The following is a 15,879-nucleotide window of genomic DNA, read 5'->3' as shown; positions in this document are numbered from 1 at the left end:
TCACAAAATAAACCCCACAAACGTGTAAGTGTGTCTCTAACCTTGCGTTCAGAGACTCGGGCATGAGACGGGAGTTTATATTGTTTTATCTTCATCGGGATTCTTTACAGCATTAACATCACCGCAGACAGAAAGACCAGGTGTAGAGCGTTTCATAGACCTGTCGCTTCATAACGTTAAAACACAACCTGATTGAACAACACACTCCTGGTTACATCATTAACGGAACAGGAAGTGTGTGTGTGTGTGTGTGTGTGTGTGTGTGTGTGTGTGTGTGTGTGTGTGTGTGTGTGTGTGTTCAGCTTGACTCAAATCTGCATTTTGCAAAAGGTGCTGTAGGAGCGTAAAAGTTAACAGAAGCAGCGTCCTCCAGAACACACACACACACACACACACACGCACACACACACACACACACGTGCGTGCGTGTCTTTTCCTCGTCACACGGTTCATCAGTGGTCCCACAGCATATGAGGAACTTCTTCCATCACCTCCAGTGGAAACTCAAATGAAACTCAAATTCCTCTTTGGATTTTTTCGGCTCGACATTTGCAAAACAAATCATGTGGAGAAAAACCTCCTCACACAAGCATTCTGAAATGCGCACACTTGTATAAAATCTCCAGGCCACACCGCGGGGGCTAAGTGTACTCTGCGGAACCGTGGGATTGCCAGCGTCTGCGTGAAAGAACCCAGTTCCAAACACGAAGTTGTAGTCGCAGGTAACACCGACAAATCCACGGCAAAGCTACGTCATGCGTCCAAAACACAGAACCGTTAAACCCTCTACGCATGCCCAGAGTGCTCCCCTATCAGAAAGGGTTCCCAGTAGAACCCTTGATGACCCGGATCTAACCCCTCCAGAAGCTGGAAGTGAAACTCCTGACAGGTTCTAGGTGTTGAGGAGACCGCAGGCAATTATGTGGTCACAATTAATACATACGCTCTTAGAAGCAAGGGTTCTTCAAGGGGTTCTTTCGGAGACGTAAGAGGTCTTATGAAATTCTGACTATTAATTATTCGCTGAATTTTACCGGATCATTTTCGGTCCGCCTGTCCAAGAGAACGAGCGTCGGAAGCTGGTCATGACGAGCTAGCTAGCGTCAGCGAACTCGGCTTCACCCCCAGACGCAGCGTTAGCGCTGGTGGTGTTCGCACCGGGAGCGGTCTCGAAAGAACCCTTGGCATCGGTCAGCGCTTCATTAGCGTTAGCCACAGCGCTGGGTTCTCCTCCATTCATATCAGTCGGTTTGAAATAGCTCCGTATCGCTAGCGTACAACGGCTAATGCTGCTATCGCTTTCGTTTCTTTCCCATTGTTTTTTTTTTTTTTTTGTTTTCTCTCAGCTCTTTTTAAAATTAGCCAGGGATCTTCACACAATTTGTATTTGTATCCTGTGTGTAGACGTAGACTCACGTCTGCGCTGCATGTCTGCGTGACCTCGCCAGAAAAAAACAACAAAAACCTAAAAAAGGGGAGATTAGGTGGATTCAAATTAAATTGTTCACTTAAAGAACTGAAACAGGAAGTGAAGTGCGTTTCTGATTGTTTATCAGTAGACCTGACAGGACAGGGGACGGGAGACGGAACAGGTGACGGGTCACGCAGTTCGGGACCGGTTCAGTGGAAATACTGAATCAGATCTGATTATTTTTTTCCAGTGTGCTTTAAAAGTTTTAGGAGGGGAACATGACCCTGGAATGCTGTCTCATTTCCCACTCGAACTTATGCTACTTTGTGGAAAGTGCCTGTGTGTGATGAGAAAACCCGTCATTATGGGGTGTGTGTGTCTGTGTGTGTGTGTGTGTGTGTCTGTGTGTGCACACGAGACATCATCTGATGTTTACCGTTTATGGGACAGCTGGACTGTGACTTCCTGTCTGTGTGTGTGTGTGATTGTGGCGTAGAGACTGGAAGTGGGACGGCGACAAACATTCCTCTTTCACACGCTCACACACACACACACACACACACACATGTGCATGTGCACATTCAGTGCATTGAGGCCACAGACTACTAAAACATTTGTCTGTGGGTGGATTTGAGACTGAAACCAGTGATCCAGATTGTCTTACCGTAACAAATGTAAAAAAAGTAAACAGGGGAAAAACCTGCACATGTAACACACACACACACACACACACACACACACACACACACATATACATACAAATATACATACAAATATACACACACACACACACACACACACACACACACACACACACACACACACACACACACACACACACATATATACATACAAATATACATACACACACACACACACACACACATACACACGTATACACACACATTAAGAGACATTAATTTTATAATGAAATGTTTGTTTATTTAGCGTCAAATCTCTCTTTTTCTCTCTCCCTCTCTCCCTCTCTCCCTCTCTCTCTCTCCCTCTCCCTCTCTGTCTCTCTCTCTCTCTCTCTCTCTCTCTCTCTGTCTCTCTCCCTCTCTGTCTCTGTCTCTCCCTCTCCCTCTCCCTCTCTCTCTCTCCCTCTCTCAGAGCGGGTGAAAGTGCTGGTCATGCAGGGTGACATTACGGATTACGGCAGTGTTTTGGAGGCGTGTCGTGGAGCTGATCTGGTGGTTCACTCGGCCAGTCTGGTGGATGTGTGGTACAAAGTTCCGGAGAGAATAATCTACTCCGTCAACGTAGGAGGTGAGAAAAGATTCGAGCCACAGGTTTATATATCAGAGAGCAGGTGAGCGATGATGTGTACGTGATGACATCACAGCGCCAGGTCTACGAGTTCCCGTGTGGTCTACAGGAAGTGTGAGATTCCGCGTGTAAGGGGGGCTTTTACTTTTTGGAAAGTTTGCACCACGAGAGCGGTGTCTATAATAGTGTTCACCCCGTCATCGATCTAGGATGATATACTTACAAAAAAAACTTCCATCTAGAACCCTGAAGAGTTCTCGGATCGGGTTCCGCTTTCAGCAGAACCACCTTCAGAGAGTGCGACCCTGCGGTTCCCCTGAACTCCAGAGCTCTTCATTTTAATGCTCTCTTTCATCTCGAACTTTTAAACTTCTACTCCTTCACCGGCGGGAATGCATCACCTCGGAGGAAGCGCGTCAGCGTTTCCAAATCACATGTTGGAAAAGTGAAGGAAAGGAAGGACCAGGCAAAATGGAAAGAGTGATGGATCAGTAAGGAAGGATGGAGAAGAGGCGAGTTTTAGGAGTGTGATGTTCTGGCCCGCTGAGGGTGGTGTCACGCCGTTTTTATTAAAACCAGCTGTTGACTTCTTTCAAAAAGGACAAAAGACAGACGCGCCTGTTTTTAACTGTGTTTAGTTTGTGTTTCATAGCCAATGTCATTGGTTATTAGACCGCCGCCCTTTCTCTGTGATTGGTCCAAATATTACACAGTCGTATTAAATGACCTCAAACGAGGGATTACATCGTCAGCCTCGTTTAATTGTTTAAAAAAATTATTTTCCTTTTCAAAAATAAACCAAAACATCTCGCGTCACCGCCGCTGTTTTATTGATCCGTTCTCCATTCGTTCGCATCACCACCTCAGAATTACTCAGACAGCGCCCCCTAGCAGCACGGAGTGTCCGAGACAAGCACGCTTTAGTTTAGTTCTTCTTCAGGACGAGGATTTAGACCCTTGATGTAGAAGCTCCTCTGGGTAAGTGTGAAATGCATTAGAAATAAACAGGATGCTTTGACACTTGAAGCAGCGGCTCATGAGTATAGATCTTGGTGTTGCGGGACGACGTTAATAATGACGTTGACTCGTACAAAATGATGTGGAGAGGATTTCACACTCGATGTATGCTACAGTCTACCGTCCAGTGAATTTTAATAGTGATAGAGTAATACAGTACTTCTGTTCAACTGTGCTTGAGATAATATTAACCAGGGTTGCCAGATTTCATCTCCCTCCCAAAAAAGACCTGTAACTACCCCAAAAAGCCAGGAATTGGAAAAGGGTGACATATTTTCCTCTTTTACATCAACCTTTGCTTGGCTGTACTTCATGCATCTCTGATATACAGACATTATCCACTCAATAATCCCCCTTACAAGATAAATGATTCTATAAGTCATACACACAGGGGCGGACTTGGACTCCCAGAAGCCAAGGGCCTCCCAAAAAGGCAAATGATTTAGATTTTTAATTATTCATGCTATTTGAATGTAAATGTTGATGTTAAATCACTGAAATGAGGGCCCCATTCCTATATTTTGCCTCGGGCCCTTGGCTAAATCATTAAATCTTCCCCTGCATACACAAACTGCCTGCACTTACACTTTGTCTTTGTTTGTGGAAATGTATTAAATTAAATTCTGATTATTTACTATAAAACAAGATCTTGTTGGTTGCAGAGAATTCTTAAACTAGCCCAATCTGGCAACCCTGACGTTTACTGTCCTCTCCACTACTCCTCCCCGGAGCATGGGGCAGCGTGACTCCTGCCCCAGTGAGCCTTTGAGTTTGCTGAACTGCTGATATGGGTGCACCTACGGACAAGCCGCTACAGGTATTGGGAATAAGAGTGGTGAGAGAGTGACTGACGCACAGTTTTTGGGGTTTCCAGATGATATTATCGTCACTGTGGGGGCACGGGCCTCCGGGTTTAGTGGTTACCACATTTCCCTCACGCTTCCGGGCTTGCATCTTCTTCCTGTGCTTCAGCGGTTTCCTCCGACTTCCTCCCCAGTCCAAAGACATGCTCTGTGGGCTGATCGGCATTTCCAAATTGTCTGTTGTGTGTGTGTGTGTGTGTGTGTGTGTGTGTGTGTGTGTGATTGCACCTTGTGATGGATTGGCACGCCATGCTGGGTGTTCCCTGCCTTGCTCCCCGAGTTCCCTGGGATGTGGGCATGGCGGTAATATGGCCAACAATATGTTTAGTACTGAATTTCACTCAAGGCCAGATTTTATGACTGTGTCGCAAGCCTACGTCTCAAATTCAGCTTTCCTGCCAGTAAATAGCTCGACCCGTGTATTTCCTCTGCACAACCCTGCCACCTCTCCCTTCCTGGAGCGTCACTCTGTGGCCGACAGCTGGCACCTTGATGATGATGATGGTAAATTTCATCACCTTTTAGCACTGTAGGAGGTTGGGAATATGATACAGCAGGAACTTCCAAAGAAATTCAGTCGGGTGACTGAAAACCTGCTGATGGATTGCCTAGCTGCATGAAGGCCTGAATTAGACAACTGTGATCCAAACGTGTGTGTGTGTGTGTGTGTGTGTGTGTGCGCGCAGGGGTGTTGTCTTGATTTTATATCTTGGCGAGGACCATACTGTATGTCCCCACAAGGACATGAAAGTTTTGACCTAAAAGAGCTGAAAAGTTTCCTGAGGTTAAGGTTAGGGTTCGATTCAGGAGCAGCGTGACCTTAATTCTCTGTTTTAATTATTATATCAATGGAAGGTCCTTACAAACATAGTGTGTGTGTGTGTGTGTGTGTGTGTGTGTGTGTGTGTGTGTGTGTGTGTGTACAAATGAAATAACTTGAGTGACTGAATCCGGATAATGTACATTTATCCAGCTGAGCGATTCAGAGTAAACAGGAAAGCGTTCCTCGTTACACTTCAACATTGGAAACAGGTTTTGTGTAGTTGTTTCGGGCTTCACGTCTCTCTCCGGCGCCTGGCATCATTACACGGCTCCTAATTCGGTTGTTCTGGCTATAAATAAAACAGTTTGATGATAAAGATGTTTATTGCTTAAAAGCTAAATATATTTTTTGTTTTTTTTGTTAGGTTTTTTCCACAGAGCCTTGCAGAAGCACTGTAGATCCCCTTTGGTGTGTTTTTCCTGTTTTGTTGCATTACAACCTGGAGTAAAATGGATTTTTATTTATTTATTTATTTATTTATTTATTTATTTATTTATTTATTGGGGGGGCTGGTGATTTACACACAACATGCCTAGCCACATCTAGCCACTGGGGTTTTTGCTCATTGTTCAATGCAAGACTGTCATGCCACAGATTTCCAGACTGAGGACTTTGACTAGGCCTTTCCAAGACATTTAAATACGTCCCTTTAAGCCACTCCAGTGTAACCTCCGTCCCAGTCTCACATCTCTGGCAGACTTGAGAATCGTCCTGTATTTAGATTTCCAGTCCTCGCCAGTCCCCACAGGGTGGGAAGGGTGTGGTGTTCTCTGGGTGATGGGAAGTGTTGGGTTCGCACCAAAAAGTTACATTTCATTTCACCCTTCTTCCATGTGTGTGGAGAGTCAAGAACATGTTTTCTTTGTTCTTTTTTTCCTCTAAGCAATGGCTTTTTTCTGGCCACTTTACCATAAAGCCCAGCTTTGGGAGTGTACGGCTTAAACTGGTCCCATTCACAGACCCTCTCATCTCCGCTGTGGACCTTTTCAGCTCCTTCAGTGTCTTTGTTGAATCTCTGATTAATGCCTTCCTTGCGTGCCTGGTCTGTGAGTTTTGGTGGGCGTGGCCTTCTCTTGTCAGGCTTATAGTGGTGCCATAATGGATTATAATGGATTTTCTCTGTGGAATGTTCAGAGTTTTGGATACCCAACCCTGATCTATTCTTTTTCTATGACCTGTTTGGTGAGCTCTTTGGTCTTCATGTCACTTGCTTAGTGGTGCTGAAGACTCCAGGGCCTTTCAGATCTGTACTGACAGGTCATGTGACACTCTGATTGCAAACACACACAGGTGACTTCTGAAGTTAATTGGTTGGACCAGATCTTATTTATGGGTTTCATACCACCTCAAAGGGCGTGAAAACATTCACACACACACACACACACACACAAACACACACACACACACACACACACACACACAACTTTTCAGTCTCGTAGCTCCATTACAAAACAGGATAAATGCCAAGAGGGGGTGAATACTTTTGCAAGGCACTGTACATGACTGAAGAACGTAATTGAACAAAGTAGAGAGATAAGATCTTCGATGCAATGTTTCCTCCCTTTATTTAGTTTATTCTTTAGATGTGCTTTTGTTATCTTTCTATATGATCTTCTTATGTTGTTTTCCACCTGCATCTGAGGCGGAACCCGTATGTCCTCTCCGCCCTGTCCTGATGAAAGACTGCAGCCGGGACATTTGTCTTCTGGAGTTAACGAGTACAGGAATTACATAGAACTGAATGATCTAAAGAGCTTCACATATTTCCTGTTTACAGTCTTTGTAAAGAAACAAGGCCATGCGTGACAGTCCTTCAGGTTCTTGGACAAAACAACTTCCAGGAATTCGTACCTCCCGCGTCAATACAAGGTCCGATAAAGCGAGATTTGTTCGACATGTTTGTACAGCCGTCACACAGAGAGAATTCAATTCGGTCTTATGTGTACAGCGTGTGTAACAGTGGATGTTGTCCCAAAGCAGCTTTACAGAAATATATAAACACAGGATGGAGATGTTAAGTGTGTGAATTTATCCCTATTGAGCGAGACGGTGGAGACGGTGGAGAGGAAAAACTCCGAGATGTTAGAGGAAGAAACCTCGAGAGGAACCGGACTCAGAAGGAACCCGTCCTCATCTGGGGAACAACAGATAGTGCGATTATAGATAAATACACCCCTTCTATAAATACGCTAATAGTGCGGTTGTGTAAGCAGGAAGTTCATTACAGTTTCTACAGGAAGTCTGTTGTGTTGAACTTCTGCACTGGTCACTGATGGAGACTCGAGTGCAGAACTGTTTGTGGTGATTGTTGTGCTAAAGCTATCACAGCATAACTGTTCATATGAACTGAGGTCCTAAGCATCTTTATGGTGTTTAAGTGGAACCAGTATAATACCAGAGGTAGCATATATAAAGTAAAAAGCAGTGGGCGTAAAATAGAACCTTGTGGAACACCAAACCTTACCTCCGGTATGCATGCAGACGTCTCCGTTTATATCTATGAACTGATGACTAATAAGACCTGAGGCAGGAGAGGACCGTTCCCTTAACGCCAACAACATTTTCTAATCTATGAAGGAGAATAGTGTGATCTATAGTATCACAAGCTGCACTAAGGTCGAGTAACACAAGCAGTGACACACAACCCTGATCAGAGGTCAGTAGAAGGTCGTTTACTACTTTAACCAGCGCCGTCTCTGTGCTATGATGAGGTCTAAACCTTGACTCATGAATGTTGTTCCTGTGTAAGTACGAGCAGAGCGGCCGTGTACAAGCTTTTCTAAGATCTTGGAGGTGAAGGGAGATTTGATATCGGGTCTATAACTGGACAGGTCACAGGGGTCGAGGTCAGGGTTTAATCAGGGGTTTAATAACTACTAATTTAAATGGTTTAGGTGCATTGTAAGAACTGATTATTTTTTAGAAGGGGTGTGATTACTTCTGCAATAATCTGTTAGAAGAAACCTGTAGGTAAGGGATCTAGATTCCAAGCTGATCTGATGGTTATATTATTATCTGCAGGGTTAGTGTTAAAACTGTCTGCTTTTATATTAATACTCAGAATATTTTTGTGTAATATTTTCATGTCCTCGCTGCTGTGTAATGATTGTGATTGTGTGCGTGTTTCTGTGGTGGTTTTATTCCGAGTTAATTTGGCTAAAGTACTGAATAAGAATCTTCAGTTCATGTGGAGAGAGAGACTGATCTAGCAGCACTCCGAGATCGTCTGTAGTTCAGGAGGCTCTCCTCCGTGCTGTTTGAAATATTACCAGTTTGATTTGATAGCTTTTACGTTCTAATAGTCGAGTGGTTTGTTTTAAGGTGTGTGTGTGTGTGTGTGTGTGTGTGTGTGTGTGTGTGAGTGAATGTTATACCAGGGTGCTAGCTTTTTCTCTCTAATTATTTCTCTTTTAAGTGGCGCTATCTTATCTAGTGTGTAGCAGAACATTGAATCTAAGCATTCAGTCATCTGATCGAGTTCTCTGGGACCAGACGGCGACCAAATCGTGGAATTCCATCTGAACAGGGCTATTACAAACACTTAGAAGAGCAACAAATCTCTCTTCATTCCAGTGTTTATCAGAACCATCCTCCCCGTAAAAAGCTGCGTTCCAGCACACACGACACGTCCACCTCGTCTCCTGGAGTGGGGTTAGACCTCTCGCCACTGGTCTCGCTCGTGTTCCTCTGCACTCGCTGTGTTTACACTGGCACAACGCAAGCTGCGTTTAGAGGGGGGGGGGTCGGATAAAGGAGGGGGGGGGTTGGATAAAGGGGAGAGAGGGAGTCAGCGAGCCGGCGTATTGACCTTGCTGAGAGGTCACTGAGAGTCACTGAAGTTTCCAGATCGATGGTGTATGACTCCCCTCTGCGAGGACCAGATGAAAGGATGAAAGGATGTTGCGTGTTTATATACTCAACATCACACGCTTAAAAGCGGCGTCCCGGTAAAACAGACACTTTATCTCTGACTCCATGACTGAATTAAAACGCCTTTATTTTTCTACGAGTCCTGCACGCAGAAACAGAAAAGCAGCTGTTTATCTTGAAACCGTGTACAGAAATTAAATCAGTTTTCTCTCCAACAACAACACGAAAAAATAAATCTGCTCATAAATATTTCAACCTCCTGCACTCCCTCGCTCGCTCCCTCCCTCGCTCCCTCGCTCCCTTCCTCCCTCCCTTCCTCCCTCGCTCCCTCCCTCCCTCCCTCACTCCCTCGCTCCCTTCCTCGCTCGCTCCCTCCCTCGCTCCCTCCCTCCCTCCCTCGCTCCCTCCCTCGCTCCCTCATGCTTCCTCTTTCCTTTAATTCTTCATGGACATATGACTGAAATGTCTCGAACGCGTGGCCGAGGACAGAGTTTTTATGCAGCGTTTATGGAAGGAGTCTCCAGTGTCGGCGCTGTGTAACAGAGGATAAAGCTGTAACTTTAGCTTTTCCGATATATTCAGGAGAGGACGTGTTTATGCAGTTATTCTTTCTTTAAATTACCCGTGAGAGAGGAAGTGAGAGGGAATATATATATATATATGAAAGAGAGAGAGAGAGAGAGAGAGAGAGAGAGTGAGAGAGAGAGAGAGAGAGAGAGAGAGAGAGAGCGAGAGAGAGAGAAGGGGGAGAGATAGAATAGAGAGCGAGCGAGAGAGAGAAGGGGGAGAGATAGAATAGAGAGCGAGAGAGAGAAGGGGGAGAGATAGAATAGAGAGCGAGAGAGAGAAGGGGGAGAGATAGAATAGAGAGCGAGAGAGAGAAGGGGGAGAGATGGAATAGAGAGCGAGAGAGAGAAGGGGGAGAGATAGAATAGAGAGCGAGAGAGAGAAGGGGGAGAGATAGAATAGAGAGCGAGAGAGAGAAGGGGGAGAGATAGAATAGAGAGCGAGAGAGAGAAGGGGGAGAGATAGAATAGAGAGCGAGAGAGAGAAGGGGGAGAGATAGAATAGAGAGCGAGAGAGAGAGGGAATAAAGAGAGAGAGAATCAAAAGAGTGAGAGGGGCAATAGAGAGAGGGGGAATAAAGAGAGGGAATAGAGAGAAAGAGTAGGAATAAAGAGAGAGAGAGAGAATAAAGAGAGTCAGAGGGGGAATAAAGAGAGCGAAAGAGAGTGAGAGGGGGAATAGAGAGCGAGAGAGGGAAGAGAGAGAGAGAGAGAGAGAGAGAGAGAGAATAAAGAGAGCAAAAGAGAGTGAGAGGGGGAATAGAGAGAGAGAGAGAGGGAAGAGAGAGAGAGAGAGGGAATATAGAGAGAGGGGGAATAAAGAGAGAGGGAATAGAGAGAGAGAGAGAGAGAGAGAGAGAATAAAGAGAGCAAAAGAGAGTGAGAGGGGGAATAGAGAGAGAGAGAGAGAGAGGGAATATAGAGAGAGGGGGAATAAAGAGAGAGAGAGAGGGAAAAGAGAGAGAGAGAGGGAATATAGAGAGAGGGGGAATAAAGAGAGAGAATAAAAAGAGAGTGAGCAGGGGAATAAAGAGAAAGGGAATAGAGAGAGAGAATAAAGAGAATGAGAGGGGGAATAGATAGAGGGAATAGAGAGAGAGGGAAAAGAGAGGGAATAGTGAGAGAGAGGGGAGGGGGGGAGAGAGAGAGAGAGAGGGAGGGAAGAGAGAGAGAGAGAGAGAGAGGGAGGGGGAATAGCGAGAGTGAGAGAGGGAATAGAGAGAGAGAGAATAGAGAGAGAGAGAGAGAGAGAGAGAGAGTTAGGGAATAGAGAGAAGGTTGGTGAAGAAACGAGTGTTTATAGCTGCTGTAATGTAAGTGAGAACAGGAAGTAACTAATTTCTCAAACATTTAATGTAACTATAGACGGATAAACGTATGTTGTTGTTGTTGTTGTTGTTGTTTAATAAATAGATTGTTGGTACTTTGCTGTGGTGTAAGAGGAATAAACCTCTCCGGGGAGAATACTCCTCTTCCGGGTGGTAACAGTAACTCCGCCCCATCACACACTTATTCGGGTTTGTATTAGTTCTTTCTTCTGGTTATCTTCTCCTTTATAGGAGTAAAAGCCCATAGCAGGAGGACGGGTCCGGGATCGGAGGAGGCTTGTTTAGAGTTTTGGGCTGCTGCCAGTAAAAATAAGAAACTGACAAAGACAAAAGACTCAAGTCTTAAAAAAACAAGCCGATAAGTCTCCATTTGCCATGCAGTCATGAAGTAAAAAAACAAAAAACCATGGTGTGGTATTCTGCTGAGATTCTTTACTGATGACGCTGAGGAAGATCTTGGCCAGGGTCATAACCATCTCATCCAACATTTATAACATCATAACATCTGTCGTAGCTCCCTGCAGAACCGGGTCAGGGTTTCTAAAGAAGAAAAGGAGCTGAGACACGCCTCGGGGATATGCGAGAACTTTCTGGAAGACGGAGGAAAACGCTAGCTCACATAAATGTCCTGGATGGACAGACCTCCACCAGACCTCCACCAGACCTCCACCAGACCTCCACCAGACCTCCACCAGACCGCAGAAGGAACTCAAACATGCAGCGTTAATGTAAAAGTCCGTGCTGCAGAACCATTGAAGTCGAAGGAATCCGAGAACGTTCAAGAACTGTCTTACAAAGGAGATGTTTGTTTATTTTATATTCTGGAATGGGGTTCTCTCACAGGGTCATGTTTTAAAAACCGACTTTCCAGCAAGTGTTCATCGTTTTGGGCGATTTTACCTTCTACACAAACCTCTCTGTAGAGGACACTGCAAAATATATACCTCAGCATGCCAAATATCTCCAGCAGAAACCTACAGAAACTGATGTCACGGTTCTCATCAGTTTTATTTGTATAGAAGTGTGTGTGTGTGTGTGTGTGTGTATAATATATATATATATATATATATATATATATATATATATATATATATTAAGCAGATCAATGGATCTATAGATGAAAAATTCCCCGTGTTGGCGATGGCTGATATATTTTTCTCTTCTAATAATGTAATATTGCACGTTTCTTCATTTCTTAAGTAAGTGAATGATCTGCTGCTCGGCTCCGGTAATGTCTCGTCTGTTTAATGATCCGTCAGAAACTGAGGGGAAAGTCAGACTTGTGTGAAAGCACAGGAACGTGAGCTCACGTGTCGTCTCTGTCTCCGCTCTCACCTACAGGAACGGAGAACGTGATTAATGCGTGTAAGGAGCTCGGGATTCAGCACCTGGTCTACACCAGCAGTATGGAGGTGGTCGGACCCAACGTGAAGGGAGACAATTTCGTCAGGTGGGTGTGTTCTGATCACATTAATACTCCGCTCGTTAGAGCTGAATGACCGGGACACGGTGTGGAGGAGTGATGCGGCCCGGATAATCCGAATTATCCAGCACACGTTTCTGAGAACGGCACGTCACCGAGTGTTCTGTTCCCCTTACACCACCACAACCCTACCCCTAACCCTTCCCCTAACTCTTACACCACCACAACCCTACCCCTAACGCTACCCCTAACTCTAACCCTACCCCTAACTCTTACACCACCACAACCCTACCCCTAACGCTTCCCCTAACTCTTACACCACCACAACCCTACCCCTAACGCTACCCCTAACTCTAACCCTACCCCTAACTCTTACACCACCACAACCCTACCCCTAACCCTTCCCCTAACTCTTACACCACCACAACCCTACCCCTAACCCTTCCCCTAACTCTTACACCACCACAACCCTACCCCTAACCCTACCCCTAACTCTAACCCTACCCCTAACTCTTACACCACCACAACCCTACCCCTAACCCTTCCCCTAACTCTTACACCACCACAACCCTACCCCTAACTCTAACCCTACCCCTAACCCCTTCTCCACCACAACCCTAACCCCAACCCCTTACACCACCACAACCCTAACTCTAACCCTACCCCTAACTCTTACACCACCACAACCCTAACTCTAACCCTACCCCTAACTCTTACACCACCACAACCACAACCCTAACTCTTACACAACCACAACCACAACCCTAACTCTTACACAACCCTAACCCTACCCCTAACCCCAACCCCTTACACCACCACAACCCTACCCCTAACCCTACCCCTAACTCTAACCCTAACCCCAACCCCTTACACCACCACAACCCTAACCCTATCCCTAAACCCTAACCTTACCCCTACCCCTAACTCTTACACCACCACAACCCTAACCCTATCCCTAAACCCTAACCTTACCCCTAACTCTTATCCTAATCCTTTCCAATTACAATGTTTCATTCATTACACTTTTTATCACTTGCATTACAGCAGCTATAAACATTCAATCCTTCTCCAGCCTTTCTTTATTCTCCTATGTCTCTCTCCCTCTCTCTCTCTCCCTCTCCCTCCATCTCCCTCCATCTCCCTCCCTCCCTCTCCCTCCCTCCATCTCCCTCCATCTCCCTCCATCTCTCTCCATCTCCCTCTCTCTTGCTCAATCTCGCTCCATCTCATCCATCTCTCTCCATCTCTCTCCATCTCCCTCCATCTTCCTCCATCTCCCTCTCTCTCGCTCCATCTCTCTCCATCTCCCTGTCTCTCGCTCCATCTCTCTCCATCTCCCTCTCTCTTGCTCCATCTTGCTCCATCTCACTCCACCTCGCTCCATCTCATCCATCTCCCTCTCTCTCCCTCTTCCTATTTAATTCTCCATGGACACATGACTCGAATTAAACATCTGGAGCATGTGGCTGAGGAGAGCAACAGATGTATGAAAATGTGCTGGCGAACACATGGGCTCTGCTTTTAATTCAATCTTTTTATTTGTATAGCGCTTTTTACAATAGACATCGTCTCAAAGCAGCTTTACAGAAATATCAACACGGTATACAGATATTAAAGGTGTGAATTTATCCCAACTGAGCAAGCCACTGAGTGGCGACGGTGGCGAGGGGAAACTCCCTAAGATGTTAAGAGGAGGAAACCTTGAGAGGAACCCGACTCAGAAGGAACCCGTCCTCATCTGGGTAACAACAGATAGTGTGAAAAAGTTCATTATGGATTTATATGAAGTCTGTATGGCGTTAGGAGCAGCCGTAGTCCCAGCAGTCTGGAATTAGAGAAGATTTGAGCTCCATCCAGAGGCAGAAAGGATCTGGATCTCTAGTATCTCCATAAAATCGTGTGGGTCGACAGAAGGAGAGAGGGAGAGAAGAGATTATTAGGACTGTGCTTAGCGTAACAGAATCTAGTCAGGGTAGGCTTGAGTAAACAAATACGTTTTAAGCCTAGACTTAAACACTGAGACTGTGTCTGAGTCCCGAACACTAATAGGAAGACTGTTCCATAACTGTGGGGCTCTATAAGAGAAAGCTCTCCCCCCTGCTGTAGCCTTCACTATTCCAGGTACCGTCAGATAGCCTGCACCTTTTGATCTAAGTAGGTGTGGCGGATCATAGAAAACCAAAAGGTCGCTTAGATACTGTTGCGCGAGACCGTTTAGTGCTTTATAGGCTAATAAAAGTATTTTATAATCAGTGTGAGATTTTACTGGGAGTCAATGCAGTGGGGATAAGATCGGGGTGATGTGTCGTATCTTCTGGTTCTAGTGAGGACTCTAGCAGCTGCATTCTGGACTAACTGGAGTTTGTTTATGCTCCTACTGGAACATCCAGACAGTACGGCATTACAGTAATCTAGTCTAGAGGTGACGAAAGCATGAACTAATATTTCTGCATCATGTAGTGACAATATGTTTCTTATCTTAGAAATATTTCTGAGATGAAAGAAGACTATCCTAGTAATATTATCTACATGAGCATCAGATGACAGACTGGAGTCAATAATCACTCCGAGGTCTTTAACTGCTGCACATGATGAAACAGAAAGACCATCCAGAGTTACTGTGAGATCAGAAAGATTACTTCTAGCTACACATGGTCCTAGTACAAGTTCTTCTGTCCTATCAGAATTAAGTAAAAGGAAGTTAATAATCATCCAACGTCTAATGTCCTTTACACAATCCTCAACTTTATTAAGCTGCTGTCTGTCCTCTGGCTTCGCTGAAACATACAGCTGTGTATCATCAGCATAACAGTGGAAGATCATTCCATGTTTACGAATAATTTGACCTAGGGGTAGCATATATAAAGTAAAGAGCAGTGGGCCTAAAACAGAACCCTGTGGAACTCCAAAAGTAACCTCAGTACGCATGGAGAAATCACCATTTACATCTACGAACTGAGAACATTTAATGGGGTGTGTGTGTGTGTGTGTGTGTGTGTGTGTGTGTGTGTGTGTGTGTCTCTCTCTCTCTCTCTCTCTCTCTCTCTCACACACACACGCTGGGCAAAGGAGAACACAGCGATAATCTGAGATAATCAGGCAACAGAACAAGGCAACTGTGTGATTTAGCTCCTACATCAACACAGCTGAAGTACAAAACAGGAAGTGCTGTATTTTCATTAGGGGGATTCGTGTTCATTCAGCTACAGGAGCATTAGTGAGGTTGAGGTCAGGCGCTGATGTTGATGTAAGGAGACTCAGGGGTCTGTGCAGGACGCTCCAGGTCTTCCGCCTTCTTCCACCTTCACA

General features: G+C 45.2%; 1 protein-coding gene across 1 annotated transcript in view; it reads left to right on the top strand.

The window, feature by feature from the left end:
* Positions 1–15,879, top strand: part of hsd3b7 (hydroxy-delta-5-steroid dehydrogenase, 3 beta- and steroid delta-isomerase) — a 30,359-nt gene that overhangs the window by 2,984 nt on the left and 11,496 nt on the right. The window contains exons 2-3 of the mRNA XM_017495401.3: positions 2,525–2,680; positions 12,489–12,597. Coding sequence (XP_017350890.1) covers positions 2,525–2,680; positions 12,489–12,597 — 265 coding nt within the window. The remainder of the gene's footprint in view (positions 1–2,524; positions 2,681–12,488; positions 12,598–15,879) is intronic.

This window comes from Ictalurus punctatus, chromosome 2, assembly GCF_001660625.3.
Source record: "Ictalurus punctatus breed USDA103 chromosome 2, Coco_2.0, whole genome shotgun sequence".
NCBI classification, from domain to species: domain Eukaryota; kingdom Metazoa; phylum Chordata; class Actinopteri; order Siluriformes; family Ictaluridae; genus Ictalurus; species Ictalurus punctatus.
This window is presented reverse-complemented; position numbering and strand designations above follow the sequence as displayed.